Here is a 17161-nt window from a genome sequence, read left to right as displayed (position 1 = left end):
GGGGCTGCTGTGATAGCTTCCAGATGCCCCCACCGCCTGCCACAGGGCTGTCGGAATCATCTCCCAGGGCCATTTGCCTCTTGCCATTGCTGTGCTGGGAGATTCCAAATGGCCCATGAGCTCCAGTCTCACCTCCTCAACCTTAAACAGGCCCTCCGACTCCTGCCCCTGCTGCACCCCTTGGCCTTCAATCAGCCCCTTGCCTCAGAGACCTTTTGAGATCCTTCCTGTCTCCGGGCCTTAGAACAGACTTCACTCCTCCTTCGTGTCCCCGACTCAGAAGAGCCCGGTCTTGTGCTCTCACTTCCAGGCTCCTCTCACCCGTGAGACACCCAGCTCAAATCACTGCCTTCTGTGTTACCTGGGCCCTGGTATTCAGTCCTGGCCCAGGGTCAATCATACGTAGTGGGCATCTCAAGTGTGCAGATTTATCCCATCTCTAGCAAAGCATCTTCCTGAGCATTGGAAGGCAGGGATTCCCAGGCTGTATCAGCCACTTGGAACCCGCCACCCTAGCGGAGAGGAAAGGAGGCAGAAGACAGGTGATAATGTGCTCACAGAGTCACATCTTGTAATGGAACCTCTGATTCCCTGCTAGGGACAAACTTCAAGCCTCCGTTTCCCCATTTGTCCCGTCTGTATGTTCATGGAGAAACCTTGCTCACAAAGGCAGCTCATTGCTTAGGACAGTGCCTGGCATATAGTAAGCCCAAGTACTGTTGGTGGGATTAACTGGAAGGAATGGAGGATCAAGATGCATCCAGCATGGCGCACCGTGGTGCTCAGTGAGTAGCTACAAAGATTACTCAAGGTGATGACATTTGGTCCCCGCTGCTTGCTCTCTGCAAGTGGAGGTGTCCAGAGGATGCCAGTCTCTTGCATAAGAAGTACCTGGAGATGCATCTGAGTCCCTGCAGGTTGTGGTTCTAGGGTTCATCCAGTGTCTATTCCCTCTTAGGGGACATGATCTGTCAGCCTGAGGAGGGCCTGACCTGGGCCCTACCCCTGCTCTCCAAAAAGAGAGTGGGAACGTGGATTTTGGTGAGGAGAGATAAGGAGAGAGGAGTCATTTGGAACAGAGGATAGGCAAAAAAAAAAAAAATCAATCTTGGTGGACTTTGAAATTGTAGATCATCTCTTTGCTTTACCAGGGACCAACTCTCCAGGTTCCAGAATGGAGAGAGACAGACAGACAGACATAGGAAGAGGAAAAGGAGGGTGGGGGGGAGGGAGAGATGCATGTGTGGACTTCTCTAGCATATTCTTTGCTCTGCGGCCACCAGTTAAAGGGTCAAGTCCCACTTCTCTGCGCCCTGTGTTCAGCATCAGTGGGACCCAGGAGAGGAGGCTACGGGATACCGCTGTGTGAGCATCTAGGTGACACATGCTGGAAGGCAGGGAGCAGTAGGAGAGGCAGAGGGTCTGGTGGGTGAGAACTCCAGGGGTTCAGATGGGCATCTGGAGAGACAGTGTTTCAGGGATGGTGTGAGTTGCCATCTCTGGCGCCCAGGGATCTCCTGTGTTCTCTTCTCTCTGCGCTCCATATAAATTCCTGCCCAGCCCCAGGAGCTTTCTGCTCAGTGCCAAGAGGAGGCACTGGCAGTGCCTGTCCCAGGGCGCCCCAGCTAAGCAATGCTACCTGGTATGGAGACTCATTCTGAGCCCTAGCACGGAGCCACCACCGTGAGGCAGGCCAAGTCTTTGCAGAAGGCAGATGACACTGCGGGATAGACTGGTTTGGGCCTTTGCTTCAGGCAAAGTACCTCCTGGATTCAGCTTCTAGTTCACCCCCAAACAATGATTTTTTTCAACTTTGGTTTACTCTGGGTTGAAGATTAGAAAACCTTTGGTTGTTTGACACAGTGATTAGAAATGTGCGTCCAGGCTGGGAGTGGTGGTTCACACCTGTAATCCCAGCGGCTCTGGAGACTAAGGTAGGAGGATCACAAGTTTGAGGCCAGCCTCAGCAATTTAGCAAGACCCTGAGCAACTTAGTGAAACCCTGTCTCAAGATAAAAAATAAAAAGGGCTGGGGATGGCTCAATGGTTAAGTACTTCTGGGTTCAATCTCTAGTACAAAAAAAAAAAAAAAAAAGAATGTGGATGCATCTGGGTTCCTCCTGGCTTTGTTCCTGTGGTCCCAGGTGGGCTACTTAGCCTGTCTGTGCCTCCTTTGTAAAGGAAGCATAAATATCAGTTGTGGGGACTCAAGGGTTTATCCATGAATAGTGATTTATGTCCATCTATTTGACACCTCGATAGGTGGGTTCCAAGACTTGCGTGGATTCTGGACATTGATCTAGAGATGTTTAGAGGTGGTTTTGGGAGTGAGTACGGCAGATGGTTATGGAACTAGATATCAGCAGACGTTGTGGGAAATGTGACTCTAAAGATCCTTCTTGAGCCCAAAGCTTTTACTTCTCCTGATAGTTCCGAGGCCTTTTCTGGTTTTGTCAGCCACTCTCAGACCCAATTGAAACTTACTTGTCCCTTGTCCATTTCCCAAAGGCCACATTATTTTTGAAGTCTCTGTGCATCCTGAACCAGCATATTAATATGTTAGTTAAAAAAAACGATTTGCATAGGGCATGGTGGCGCACACCTGTAATCTTAATGGCTTGGGAGGCTGAGGCAGGAGGGTCATGAGTTCAAAGCCAGCCTCAGCAGCAGCAAGACACTAAGCAACTCAGGGAGACCTTGTCTCTAAACAAAAAAAATACAAAATAGGGCTGGGGATGTGGCTCAGTGGTTGCGTGCCTCTGTGTTCAAACTCTGGTATGCCCCCCCAAAAAAGAATGATTTGCTCCCTCCCCCATACTGATCATTAAACCCAGGGTACTCTACCACTGAGCTTCAGCCCTGGCCCCCAACCCCTCTTTTTTATTGTTGTTGTGCTGGGGATCGAACCCAGGGCCTTGTGCATGTGAGGCAAGCACTCTACTAGCTGAGCTGTATCCCCAGCCCAGTCCCTCTTTTTTAGTCAGGGTCTTACTAAGTTGCCCAGGCTGGCCTTGAACTTGCCATCCTCCTGCCTTAGTTTCTGGGTAGCTGGAATTACAGGCATGTGCCACCCTGCCTGGCCAATTTGCATTTTTTTAATGTAACAGGAAACTTTTGCACCTGGACTGGGTCCTTCTAGAGAAGCAATGCCCAGTGCCACATGGTGGGCTCCTGAGCCCCAGGGAAGGGAAGAGGGGCAGGCCAGAGGCAGCCTGGTCACACAGCTCAGCTGGTGTCTCTCACACAGCTTCTCTGTCCCCACCGCTGGTATGGGCTGATGGGCAGCTGCTGTCTCTGCCCCAGAGATACATTTGCTGTCTGGCAGGTTGGAGTTTGGCTGCCTTGGGGCCCAAGAGGCGGCCAAGCTTGGGGGCTGCGTCAGCAGGAATCTACTCTGTTTTCTTCTGGCAGGCAAGGGGAGGGGGCATTGGATGGAGGGGCCTGGGGACATTGCAGCAGCTGTCAAAGCCAGCTGGAAGAAAAAGGTCCATTGAACCAATGACTACGCCAAGGCTCTCGTGTGGTGGAGCCCGGGGAATAGTGACAGCAGGGCTTATGGAGTGCTCACTACCAGAGAGGCACTGCCCGGCTTTATGGTGCTGAACTGTGTGCAGTTGCCTGTGCCCAGCTTGTTCTGACCGTCTCGAGTGGCAATTTCATATGGTGCAAACTAAGATCATTGTATTAGTTTTCATTTGCTGCAGAACAAATGACCATAAACCCAGTGGCTTAAAACAACAGGGAATTCTTACCTCCTGGGTTCTGTGGGTCCCAAATGCGGGCTCAGTCCAGCTCTGGGCCTCGTGGCTGATGGGAGGCTGCGGTATGGCTGCGGTCTCAACCAGGATATGGGGTCCTTTTCCAAGCTCACCAGTTAGCAGAATTCACCTCCTTGCAATTGTGAGATTGAAGTCCTGTTCCCTTGCTGGTTATTGGACCAGAGCGACTGTCGAGGCTGCCCTTACATACTGCCAAGTACCCCCCACCTTTTTTGGGGGGTCCTGGGGATGGAACCCAGGTTGCTTTACCACTGAGCTACATCCCTAGCCCTTTTTTTAAATAGCCCTTTTTATTTTTTATTTTGAGATATGATCAAACTGAGTCACTGAGGCTGACCTCCAACTTGCAGTCCTCCTGCCTCAGGCTTTGGAGTCTCTGGGATCACGGCATGCATCACGGCACCTGGCACCAAGTACCTGTTGTACAATGTGACAGCTTACTTCCTCCCAGCCCGGGGGACTCTGCAGTCGGCCACAGGGCAAGCATCAAATCACCTTTCCTATGTCATAACCCAGTCACCTGAGCGACTGTCCCAAGTCCTGCCCACACTGGAGAGGAGAGGATGATGCAGGCATGTTCATGGGGAGCAGGAATTTGGGGGGACACATTCATTGCCCACCACAGCTACTGTGTCTTTTTAACCTCACAACAGTCCTAAGAGAGAGAGCTGTAGTTCTCTTTCTGCCGATTAGGGAATCAAGGCTGAGAGAAGTTAAGGTTTGGAGAAGGGGATCCAAATTCAGTTCTCAGACTTCAAAGCCCTGAGGGCTTCCCGGGTTGGGGGATTTAGGGGCCAGCGATGTAGGCGTGATCAAGAGGAAGCGGTTTCCCCCAGGGATAGGAGATAGGAGAGGCCCTCCTTGCTCAGGGGAGCCTCTGGCTCTGTGAGGCAGACCCAGAACCTAGAAATCCTCACGGGGCAGAGACCAGAGAAAGCCACAGGATAGAGCCCGCCCCTTGGGGCATCCAGACCCTGTGATGGTAGCTTGCCATGTCTCCCCTCCCTGCTCAGGTCCAAGGTCACTGATGGACAGGACCCACCAGTGGGATAGATGGTCGGAGCAAGCAGGGATATGAGCTGGAAAGCTCAGAAAGGGGTCGGGTTCAGTTAGAGAAGCTTCCGCTGTGGATAACGCAATCTGACTGAGAGGTTTGGACCTGAGATATATTTGTTTTTCGTAGATCACAATGATTTCAGAGGTACGTATCTGAGGGCTGGTTTGTCACTTGGCCATGGAGGACTCAACTATCATTCTGCTGTGCTATTGACCGAATAGTGGGCCTCACTGTTACACAATGACTGCCCCTGCGCTGGGCATTGCAGTCATATCCAGAGATAGGAAGCAAGACATGGTGCTGAAGGTTTCTCTGAAAAGTTGTTTTTATCTGAAAAGCGCAGTTCCTCCCAAAATCTCTTAGCAGGCTTTCTATTTCAGTGCCCAAAGCGGGGTCCGTGTCCACACCTAGACTGAAGACAAGGGTCTGCCTTCCCTGGCTTACCACCGTCTCCATCAGCTCTGAACCAGTGTCATTTCTGTTAGCAGGAACAGGTAGGGAGTGCTTGCTGGATGGGCAGCCTTGGCTTCCGGCACAGAGAGGCTTTCCAAATGGCTCTGCAGGCTGCCTGAGCTCCTAGGAGCTAACAGGAGCCTGGGGCTGGCGTCCTGGGGGACTGGCTCCTCAGTTTCCGCAGTTGGCCTCAGGTGACAGCACTGATTCTTCAAGTGTAGTTGGGCTGAAACCCTCTTCCTTTCTATTCAGGCAAGACAAGCAGGCTGTGTGCTGCGGAACACCTCAGGTGCCTCTGTCCCTGCCATCCCCTCTGCTGGCCCAGCCCAGCACCCTGAAGGCGTCATGCAGGACACTGACAGCCAGCGCATTTCCCAGCATCCCTTCTCTGAGACTTCGGTTAGGTCATTTTCCTCCCACCTCAGTCTCTGCAAAATGGCAGAGAATCCTGGTCCTGCCCACACCCTCTGGGATCCTTACAGAGATACAAAGAGATTAAGTTTGTGGAGTTTCACATAAACTAGACAATGCCAAATAAGCTTCCTAGTGACAGCAGGTATCAGTAACTGCACACTGCGGACTCGCTGGTTCACCTGATGATGGATGCCGATCTGTGTTTGCCATCCAGCGTCCTTCAGTACCAGACACAGTTCCAAGTGCTGGGAATGTAGTCATGAACAAGAAGATAGACTCTTTCCCCCCACAGAACTCACACAGAGGTGGAACGTAAATACCCATTTCTTATTAAGCAGCCAGGCACGGTGGTACATACCTGTAATCCCAGCAAGTGGGGAGGCTGAGACAGGAGGATTGCGAGTTTGAGGCCAGCCTTGGCAATTTAATGAGACCTTGTCTCAAAATAAAAGTGAGAAAGGCTGGGGATGTAGCCCAGTGGTAAAGCACCCCTGGCTTCAATCCCTGGTGCCATAAAGGGAAAAAATCTTAATTAAATAATGTTTGATGGGGAAGGGTTCTTAAGTTCATTGCTGTTGGTGATGCTTTAGACAGGACAGACAGGTGCCATTTGAGCTTAGAACCAAAGGGAAGATCTAGAGAAAAGGTGATTTGGGTAGGGAGAACATCAAGTGCAAAGGCCCTGGGGCAGAAAAAACCTTAATATGCTTGCAAAATTATGGGGAGCCTATTGTGACTGGAACAGTGTGAGCAGTGGGGGACAGAGGAGAATGAGGTCGGAAAGGAATAGGGGATGCAGATCATGACCGTTCAATTATCAGGCATTTCGTTTATTATTCCAACAGCATTAGGGGTTCTGATTAACCTTTAAAGAAACTGCTCTGGTTGCTATGAAGAGAATGGACGGGGTGAGGAGGGGAGTGGCATGTCACTAGTCAGGCCACGGGGTGGGGGGGGGTCACAAGACTTGAAGAGTGGGACCGGAGGAGGCTGTGAAGGGTCAGAGGGGAGAGGAGCGTGCTTCCTGCATTTCTGTTTTGAGCCACTGGCGTCCGTTGTTCATTCCCCGAGGCCCCCCTGGACGAGGAGCTCGCCGGGGGCGGAGCAGCTTGTCCAGGGTGGCAGAGTTCCCGCCCATTGGCCTCGTGGTGATTCCAACTTGGGCACCTCTGGGGCCGGAGCGCGCGCCCTTCCCTGGGAGAGCCTGGGCCCCAGTCTGGGAGGGATGGTCACTGCGGTAGTTAATGAAAACCCAGAAAGGGGGCTCCCTCGGCCCGGCCCTGGGAACTGCTCTCCAGCCCTGGGCAGGTGGATTGGCCGGAGACCCTGCACCGTGCATGTGGGTGAGGAGCCACCTGGAGGATCTGGAAGGGGTGCAGGCTGTGCGGGGAGACGGGGACCACGGCCCTCTCCTCACAGCCCCCTTCCTGGCCCCTGGGATTACTCCTGCCTGTCCGGGAGCAGGGGCCCTGGGCAGCAGCTCCTGAGGGTGGGGCAGGACACAGGGCCAGGAGGCGCTTCTGCCCTCTGCTTTTTGGCAATGTGTGTCTCCTGGGGCACCTCCAAGGGGCTCTAGCTTCAGAGTTCAGATCTGTCCTGCCTGGGGAACAGGAGTGGCACCTGCTCCCTGGCATTGATATGTAGGGGAAACAGGGTGTCACGGAGGACTTGGCACCAACGGTGTGTGACACTCACTGGTCTGTCCACCCCGTTTGCTGTTAAGTTGCTCCATAGAGAAGTGGGGTAATGCTGGTGGGCCCCGCAGGCCTGGGGGTCTCTGTAGGGTGGGTCACAATTCCTGTTTCTGCCTGACCTGTCCCCAGTCTGCTATCCGAAAGAAAGGCTGTGCCTCCCAATGGGCAGTGGTGGGCAAGGGCACAGGAGGCTCAGTTCCTGCCCCAGCTGGGCACTAGGGAGCACCAAGGGGCGATCATGGGACTTCCCTAGCTGCCGCATTTCTCTTCCACAGGCCTTCACTGAGCACTTACTGTATGCTAGGAGAAGACTGTTGATCTCAGAAAACCCCGGGAGGCCAGGATCATGATGACCCTTTCTTTGCAGATGGGGATGCTGAAGTGCAGAGAGGCTAAGGACTGGCTTGAGGAGTACAACTCGAGAGGGACGGAGCTGGAGTCAACCCCACCGTGAGGCTCCAGGTCTATGACCCTCCCCCAGAGTTGGGGGGTATTTACGGCCCGGGTTGCTGTGGGTTGTTTTTTTGACCTTTGCAACCTCTTGAATCTCTTTGGGAATCTGCTGAAAACTCCCCCCAAGATGTGTCTGGGGGTGTGCTGATGTGCCCCATGTCTACAGCTTCAGGGGCTCCAGGACCCCCATTAATGCCCTGGTCCTGGCAAAGCCCAGGCTGTAGCCTCCATGTGCTGTTTTCAGTCTTGCAGCCTGGCTCCGTGCGTCCACCCAGCGCTTGTGGGCCTTGCTCGGGGATGCCCAGACGTGTGATGGCCCAGGTTGAGGGCAATATGTCTCCCCTCCGACTGGAGCAGCCAGCACCCCCAAGCCTCTCCAGGGCTCTGGCTTCGCCTTTCCAGTGCTTTCCCCCTGTGCTGGGCCTCAGGGACTTCAACCTCAAGCCTGGCGGAGGGCCGTCTCCCACGGCCTCTGAGTTGGGAATGGTTCCTTGGGGGTGAATGTGGAGCAAGGGGAGGCTCTGCCTTCCCGGCCTCGATTCAGGGAACAAAAGAAGCCAAACTCCGGCTGCTGAGTGGACGGCTGAAGGGTTTTATGTGCTTTTGGGGAAAAAATACATTTTGCCTGTTGGAAAAAAAAAAAAAAATCCTCTTTGAGCTCTCCAAAAACAGAAAGCAGAGAAAAAGCACTTGTGGTCTGGTGTCGTCTGTGCCCTCGTGACTGAGGCTTGGGCCATACCTGGGGCAGAGGCCTGCTTTCCTCTCCTCCCCCGGGCTCTTCCTGGCTGTGTGTTGGTGGGCAAGTCACTGCCTGTCTCTGAGCAGATCAGATGAGGGTCACTGCCCAATATTCTTCATCTTGAGGGTCCTCCAGAGCTGCTGGGGTGTGTGTTGTGGTCCTTGGCTTAGCAGAGGCCCTAAGACACAGTGTCTCAACATGTGGCTTGCTAACGTCAAGCACTGGGGGCCAGCTGACCTCCACCCACTGTTCCAGATCTGCAAAACCAGACTCTGGGAATGGGGCCCAAGAATCTGGGGGCAGAGGTGAGCCCCAGGAAGAGTGAAGCCCCTTGACTGCGGGTGAAGCCACAGTCTCGAGGCCCTGTTCCTGTGATGCCAGGCAATTGGGGTGACAGGTGGGTGGAGGCAAAGGGGCAGAGGCTGTAGGGTGCGGAGACCCTGGAGAGGGGCAGAGGGGCCTCCAAGAGAGATGAGGATGGGATGGAGGCCTAGGACCTAAGACTGGGTGCTGCTCTCGGCCAGTGGGGCAGGTTCAGCATGCACCTCAGGTGAGTGCTGGGAGTGGGGGTTGGGATTGGGCTTCTCTGGACCAGCAGGGTGGCTTGTGTCACACTTGTCACCAAATGAGCATGAGCATCCACCAGAAGCCTGCACGCTGCTTAGCACCAGGCTGATGATAACCTATAAGCCCTGCTAGGCCCTAGGCGCTGCGGGTGGCTAGCCTCCACGCAGCTCTGACCTGTGCCCACCCCACATTGCAGATGGGGAAGCCAAGGCACAAAGGGGACAAGTCACCTGTCCAGAGTTGGGGCGTGACCCGGCCTGTCTGCTGCCGAGTCTAGGCACTTAGCCGTTACGCGTCACAGCCGGGACGCAGTCCAAGGAGCGGTCCTTGAGCACGGCCCTGCACTGTCCAGGAGGGGACATCACCCCCTGGGCCATTCCAGGGTCTTCCTTCCAGTGTTCTGGTCACTCCTGTGCTGGTGCTAGGCCATCCTGTGGCAGAGGTGGGATCCTGCCCTGGAGGAGCCCAAGCAAGGCAGGAGACAGACCCCCGTGAACCCACAGCCCAGGGTGTGCCGAGCACTGTGAAGAGCCTGGGAGTCCAGGGGTCGCACCCGTCAGCGAGGGCCGAGGGAGAGCTGAGGAGTGACTGTGGGTCAGAGTCCAGCAAGGCAGGGCCACGCAGGAAGGGTGGAGCGGTCTGCAAGGAGGAAAGGAATGATCCTGCAGAGTGCAGGGGAGGGTTTGCGTCATCCCAGGTGCTGGTTGCTGGGGTGACCCAGGTCCCAGGACCACTGACAGTCCGGAATCACTGGACAGGGCGCCAGGTGACTGGATGGTTTCTTAGTCTAGCTGTGAGCCTCTGGCCCAGCTGAGAAGTGGGCAGGACCAAGACAAGCCCCTATTTGTCTTTGGAGGTAAAACTGCACACCTCTCGCCGCCCAGTCCGCTCTGCAGCGTCTCATCACTCTTGCTCGCTAGCTGGACACGATGCAACCTGCGTTCCACACCCAACCATGGAGGAGACGCAGATCTTGGAGGAGTCTGTTGCTTCCTCTCTAAGACTCGCATTTTTTTTTTTTTTTTTTGGTACCAGGGATTGAACTCATGGACACTCGACCACGGAACCACATCCCCAGCCCTGTTTAGAGACAGGGTCTCATTTGTTCTTGCTGACACTGGCTTTGAACTCACCATCCTCCTGCTTCAGCCTCCCATGCTGCTGGGATTACAGGCATGCGCCACTGCACGTGGCCAGGCTTACATTCTTGAATTTTTTTTTTTTTTTTTTTTTTTTGCACTGGGGATTAAACCGAGGGGCACTTTACCACTGAGCTATAGTCCCAGCTTTTTTTATTTTTTATTTTGAGACAGGGTCTCACTAAATTGCTTAGGGACTCACTGAGTTGTCAAAGCTGGCCTCCAATTTGCGATCCTCCTGCCTCAGCCTCCTGAGTCTCTGGGATCCCAGGTGTGTGCCACCACGCCCAGCTCACGTTCCTGATTTGTGAAAGAGTTGAGAAAGGTGACTTTGGAGGTTCTTTCCAGCTTGAACATTCTAGGGTCTTATGTAGTTATAGAATTTTGTTGTAGAATTCAAAGACAGCCGCACACAGCGGTGCAGGCCTGTAATCCCAGATGCTCAGGAGGCTGAGGCAAGCGAATGACAAGTTGGGGGCCAGCCTGAGCCACTTGTGGAGCCCTCTCTGAACAAAAAAGCAGGGAGTGCAGCCCAGCAGCAGAGCGCCCCTGGTTCAATCCAGCCAGTCAGTAAGCCCAGGCAGACAGACGGACCCAGCGCTGGCTTTAGTAGGGACCCCCCCCCCAAAATCGTCATCACCTCCTCACTGTAGAGGTTCCCCGCAGTAGAGTCGCTCTGTGCTCAGGCACTTTGTCTCTCATCTGAATGAAGACAGACGCCCCTCCCCCAGGCTGCACGCTGGAGCTGGGTCGCAAGCTGGAAATGACCGGGTGTAAATGTCTTCTTCAGCCTCTGCGGCCGCTTGGCCACTTGCTCGTGCTCACGTCAGAGCTGCCTCCTGCAGCGTCTCATGTCTCATCCGAGGCTCCTGCAGGGGCTGGGAGTTTATCAGATGGTTTCTAAGTGACAACTGGCAGGGAGCAGGTCTAGCCTGCGGGAGGGGTTGGGGGTCCGGCAGAGTGAGCCTGCCCTTGGGGAGAGGCCCCTGAAGGGACAGTGTGGAGCAGGCATGGTGGCCAAGTTCTCCAGGAGCTGGTTTCTCACAGGCATCTGGGGACATCTCTCTTGGGGACATCGCTAAGAATCTGCTCCAGGACTGAGGAGTGACTGGTGAGCACAGCCTGGGACCTCCCCTGGCACCAGGGTTTGCCATGTGACGGCTCCAGGCTGCTGCTGTGTGTGTCGTCTTTCAGGTGGCCTTTGACTCTCGTGCCTCAGGGTTGGGGACAGGGGTGGTAGGGTTGACTAGGGGTCAAGTTGCCTGACAGTCACTAGGTGGCTTTGGGGGTGGTGACGCAGGGTAAGGCCTTCTTCTAGACTTGCCGCTCTGCCATTGTTGTGGGCCCCTCCCTGGGCTCAGTCTGCCCTTGTCAGTGGGAAGGTGGAGGGGGTCCCCGGGCCTCATCAGCTCTGGCACTGGGAGCTGGCTGTCAGGGAGCCATGCCGCATAGACCAGGGCCGATTGTTTCTCTTCTCTGGGAAAAAGGTGTCAAGGGGCACAGGACCCACGGGGGTTTGTGGGAGTGGAGGGGAAAGGCCCCTTGGGACATCGGGGAAGGAGGTGGGGCAGGGTTGATGCAGTGGGGATGAGCAGGGACTGGAGCAGGGTCCTCAGGGAGTCGGTGGCTGCCACACAGGAGGGCTCCCGGGTCACTCCCAGGAGTAGGGAAGGGAAGACGCGCAGCACAGCTGCTGGATGTGGGCTGAGCAGGACTCTTGGCCCCTGTGGCTCCTTCCCACAGGGCTCCCAGGAGACTGGGGACACCCTCAGCACTGTCCCCGGAGCCTGAGGAAGCTGCGTATTGATCCCCTGGCTCCTGTCCATCTGGCTGAGTTCTGCCCCTGGGAGCATCCTTCTGGCCCTTGCAGTCTGGCCTGCCAGGGGGAGGCCTCTGGAGAGGAGCAGGTGCGGGGAGCCCTGGTGTGAGCTGAGAAGGTCTGGGGACACGAGCCGGGCATCCATGGCCCTCCAGACTGAGGGACAGGCTCTGAGAAACCTGGTTCCCAGTCAGAGACCGAGTTTCACTGGCTGTGTCGGTCCCTGAGGCTATCAGATCACTGTGGAATGAGGGACGCCAGGTGTGTAGGACATAGCCTGCTCTATCTCCGCAGCCTGTGGTTCCACATCTGGAAGATGGGACAGTCCCCACCTCGCAGGGCAGCCTGAGAATGAGGAGCTAATATTTAAAAGCTCTTATCCTAACCCATCCCTGGTTTAGGATCTGGGAGTAGGAGCTGCTATCTCAGAAGGCAGGGCGGGTGGGCTCGGCACCTTCAGAGACCTTTCTGTCCCCATCTGTCATCTTACTGCAAGGACTTCCAGTCTGATAGCTGGGGCCATGTGCTAGGACCCTGTCCCAATGAGCCTGTGTTTCCTGGGAGGTGTCATTGATGAATTCATCAGCACCGATGAGGGTACAATGAACTGGCTGGGGGTGGAGGCCTGGGGGCTGGGGGGTTGGGCAGCTGTGTTCTGATTGCTTGGATTTATTTATTTATTTTGATAGAGAAGTGATGAAAGGAGAATTTCTAGAAAGGGCTTGTGCATGGTGTCTTCAGGTCGTGGCCCTTAGGAGATCTGCTCACCCCAGGAAGGTGGGGCCGCCCAGCGCCTGGCTCTGAGTGAAGGTTGATCAAGGTTGGCTGAAGGAGCCATCTCGTCCGTTTTGTCTAAGACGAGGCCAGAGGGCGGCCTCCTTCCCTCCAAACCCACTAACTGCTCTCTCTCCCCCTCTTTCAGGAACCTCTTGGACAAAGACATGTTTTCCAAGTCTGACCCATGTAAGTCCTGCTCTGACAGTAATAAGGGTAACAATGACAGTGGCCACCTATGCCTAATGACAGCAGCCGGCACTGGCCCTTATGGAGCATTAAGTATGTGCCAGGCACTGCTCCCAGTGTGACAGGGCTAGTCAGTGCTTCCTTGACAGTGTCCAGAGAACTGGGGACCCTGCTCAGCCCCCACGCTTGTGAAGCCTCAGCGCAACTGAGCAATTGGGAGGGGTAGCAATTGGCTGGCCTTAGGGTGTGTGGAGCCAGAAGGTCCCCACCCCAGGGAACCTGTGCATTTCAGGGCTCCAGTTTGCTGGGTCTGATGGGATAAGCACTGATTTTGGAGAGCAGGTTCTGGTGCTGAGCACTGCTGCCCATGGATGTGACCTTGGATCAGATCTTCAGGCACCTCTGAGACTCAGTGTTCCCATCATTAAAGAGGGGCTGAGGATGATCACCGGCCTCGTGGGACTGACGAGGGTGCAAGTGGGTTATCTCCACCAGGCCTCTGCCACCCAGGCCTCCGTCCTGCTCACCTCCGACCCTTGCTGTGGCCTGGGAAGGAATGGCTCCTGACCCTCTCCCAAACAGTGCCCCTCCAGACACAGCTGTGGTCCAGGCTTGGAGGCCAGGCATGCAGACCACTCACCAAGACGTCCCTCCCCGGCCCAGGCCCACCCGAGCAGTCCTACTGGAGCCTCTGAGCACCCCGTCCAGCCGGGGCCCTCCCCATCTGGGTCCCCTTGGCCTGGGTGTTAACCCGCTGTCCTTCTCTTCTCCCCGCAGTGTGCGTCATGTATACTCAAGGGATGGAGAACAAGCAGTGGCGAGAGGTAGGTGCAGACCTTTCCCTGCCTGCAAGCTCCAGCGTGGCCCCGGCTGCCCTCTCTGTGCTCTGTGACTCTGGAGAGATCCCCCTGCAGCACCAAAGCCCCGTGCAGGCCAGCCACACCAGCTGGGCTGCTCTTGTCCCTGCTGTTAGAGAGTGAGGCTGAAGGTGGCCCAGGCAGCTCTTGTCCTGTGTGCCCCAGTCTGAGGGGGACAGAGGGAGGCCCAGCACCTTGTGATCCCGTTGGTGGCCCGGGGAACATAGCCCTGGATCTTGTGCCCAGCAGCTTCCCTCCCTGTGCTTCTGACTAACGGGAACTGGCGAGTACGTCCAGGCCCAGAACCCTCTGCGACTCGGGCTCCCAGGACCCCCCTCCTCAGCTTGGCTTCCGAGCACTCATAGGACACATTTTTGCAGCCTTTGCTCGTTTCCCTCGCCCAGACCCATGGCTCCCTGTGTCTTGCTCTTCCTCACGGGGCTGTGAGCAGAGGGCAGACTTGGAGAGCCACCCGGGAGGGAACAGGGCCTCCTAGGTGCTGAGGGTGATGCTAAAACAGAGTCAAATTCTGTCCCTCTCTGCCCAGGGCTGTGCAGGGCTCCTGTCTGACAAAGCTACAGTCCCTCTGCTGGCTCAGAGGCCCTCCCGCCTGACTTCCTATCCCTGGTGACCTGCCTCAGGGCCTGGCCCTCCAGCCTCCACTCTGTGCCAGCCAGCCAGGCCGCCTCCTGCCCCAGGGCCTTTTCACTTGCCGTTGTCTTTCCTGAATGGCCTTTTCCCACAGGTCCCTGTGGCCCCTCCAGCTTCCCTGAGGTCTGGACTCCCTGTTGTCCTCTGGAGGCCTTCCCTGGCCCCCCGGTCTAACACCGCAAGCTCCCTCACTTGCTTCCCCTCCTGCTTTTTCCTCTCCTATCACTGTTCTCGTCCCCAGCTGGCCCCACAAGGGTAGGGACTTCATCGGCTTCATCTGCAGCTTCATTTTGAGCACCTAGGACAGTGCCCGGCCCACAGCAGGTGCTTTGTAGATGGCTCTTAAGGAAATGAATGGGTTGGGGGAGGGAGTGGGTGTTCCCAGCTCCCAGGACATGGCAGTGGTCCCCTCCTCCCCACCTCCGCCTCATTTGCCCCCCACAAGCGACAAGCTCTCGTGGGAGATTGTTCTCAGGAAAGGATGGGGGTTGAGATGAGGGGTCCTGGAAGCCCGGGCTCCTGTTTGACTAGTGAAAAGTACTGCCCCTCCTTTCTCTCAGAGGAGAGGCTCTGGCCGGCAAGCGCAGGTCCAGCCTGGGAGGTGAGCTGGCTTTGGTGGCCTTCCCAGTGACTGGAGACTGAGCTTGCTCCTTCTGTGATCAGAACAGGCACAGGAACCGCAAGAAGGGCCTTGCAGAGGTGAGCCCCACCTCCTCACACACACCAGGAGGGAGGCCCCCGGGCTCTGGTGGAGAGGCTGCTTTGGCCTCCACCAGAGAGGGAAGGCGCCCCAGGGCCCAAGGAGGCAGCGGTGGCTGTGAAGAGCAGGCGTGGCCTAGTCCCCAGGCTCAGGAGGGCTCCTGAGAGCTGCAGGGGAATGTCCTGAGGACTCCCCAGTGAGGGGGGAACTCACAGGACAAGTGGGGTTCCTGACACGTGGCAGGGAAGAATTTCAGCCCTTGTGAGTAAAGGCAGAGACTGACTTAGGAAAGCAAGGAGAACATGGTGGGCCGTCGGGAGTGAGAGCCGTGCTTTCGGGGTTCCTGGCCCTTCTTTTAAAGGGAACTTGCTGAGGGGTGGGTATGGGAAGGCGTGCGGGGATGACATCAGTCTGGTGACCTCAAGGTGGTGTATGTATGGTGGCCTGGCAGTGCTCAGGATTCTTAGGCTACGTGGCCTCCATTTTCTGATCAGTAGATAACACTGGAAAGTCCCCTAAATTGTAGGTTTCTCAAAATATCGACTCTCTCTTTGCTTAATCTGTTTGCTGGGTGGGGGGGGGGGTTGATTCATACTGATGAAGGTAATTGTCATAAGTAAGTGAATTTGTGGTCAACTTCGATTTACAGATTTCCGAAAAACTTAGAGTGACAGGCCTGGTACCTGGGAGGTACATGGAGATGCAGGTTATATTTCCCTGTCCTTCCTCTAGGTCTCCTTTCTACCTGTGGGTGTTTTGTTTTGGTTTTGGTACTGGGATAGAACCCTGGGGCAGTTAACCACTGAGCCACATCCTTAGCCCTTTTTGATATTTTACTTAGCGACAGGGTCTCACTGAGTTGCTTAGGGCCTCTCTAAATTTCTGAATCTGGTTTGAACTTGTAATCCTCCTGCCTCAGCCTCCCAAACTGCTGGGATGACAGGCGTGTGCCACCATGCCGGGCTCTTCCTGGTTTTTCTCTCTTCTACCCTCCCTCACAGGGACAGGACAGTAGTGTACAAAATGACCCACACCCAGGGCCATGGGTGGGGAGCCCTCCCAGATGACATGAGAATAGCCAGCAAAGCTGTGGTAACTCAGATTTTATTACCAACTTCCCCTCCTGGCTGGTGGCCTGGCTGGAACATCACCTGCCCTGCTCCACCCCCCACCCTGCCTTGGCAGGAGCAAGTGTCTGACAGGGTGAATTTTATCTAGAAAACGTGGGAAATGTTTCCACAGGGGCCAGGCTGAAGTTACTTTTTCACCCTGGCCAAGACTCTGAGCCCATTGAAGCATAAACCAGATTGCTGGGGAAACGGTTAGCCTTCTTAAGTGAACTAATTACTTCTGAGGCCTTTTGGCCGAGCTTCTGAAAAACAGGAATGTGCGAATGTCTTGCTGATTCATTAAGGAAAGTCTGGAAGGGCCTCTTCAGCGGGGCATGGTGTGGCGGACCGTTAATTACATTCTGTAATTGAAACTTGTCTCCTTTTGGTTCAGGGTCCCCAATTGTCCCAATCCCATTACTACCCACAGGGAGGGTGGGTGGCCCCGGGGGTGAGAAACACCTGTGCTTTGCTCTTGGCTTCATCCGTTTCTGAAAGTGGGACCTGGAGCAATTTGTGGAACTTCTCTGTGCCTCGGTTTCCACGTGTAAGATGGGGTACACCTGCGGCAAGGGCGAACCAGATGCTGGAGGTAGTGCCCGGTGTGTGATCTGCACTCCATAAACACCATTCACTGCAGAATGTCATCCAGAGGGTCTGGGGCCTTGTCCCTCTCTCCTCAGTCAATATTTACAAAAGAAAGCATCTACCAGGTGCCAGGACCTGGGGAGAGAGGGCGCTGGGTCAGAAGAGCAGAGCTTCACTGG

The 17161-nt window shown here is 55.4% G+C and overlaps 1 protein-coding gene across 4 annotated transcripts in view; it reads left to right on the top strand.

Moving 5' to 3' along the window:
- Cpne5 (copine 5) overlaps positions 1-17161 on the top strand; it is an 89781-nt gene that overhangs the window by 1805 nt on the left and 70815 nt on the right. For 3 of the 4 annotated variants that reach the window (XM_048805210.1, XM_048805209.1, XM_048805211.1), the window contains exons 2-3: positions 13037-13077; positions 13855-13901. In XM_048805210.1, the coding sequence (XP_048661167.1) occupies positions 13037-13077; positions 13855-13901 (88 nt within the window). Of the gene's footprint in view, positions 1-7764; positions 7860-13036; positions 13078-13854; positions 13902-17161 lie in introns of all 4 variants that reach the window. The other variant, XM_048805212.1, reaches the window with a different exon arrangement.

This window comes from Marmota marmota, unplaced genomic scaffold (genome assembly GCF_001458135.2).
Source record: "Marmota marmota marmota unplaced genomic scaffold, marMar, whole genome shotgun sequence".
Lineage (NCBI taxonomy): Eukaryota > Metazoa > Chordata > Mammalia > Rodentia > Sciuridae > Marmota > Marmota marmota.
Note: the sequence above shows the minus strand (reverse complement) of the source record. Positions and strands in the feature narration are given on the sequence as shown.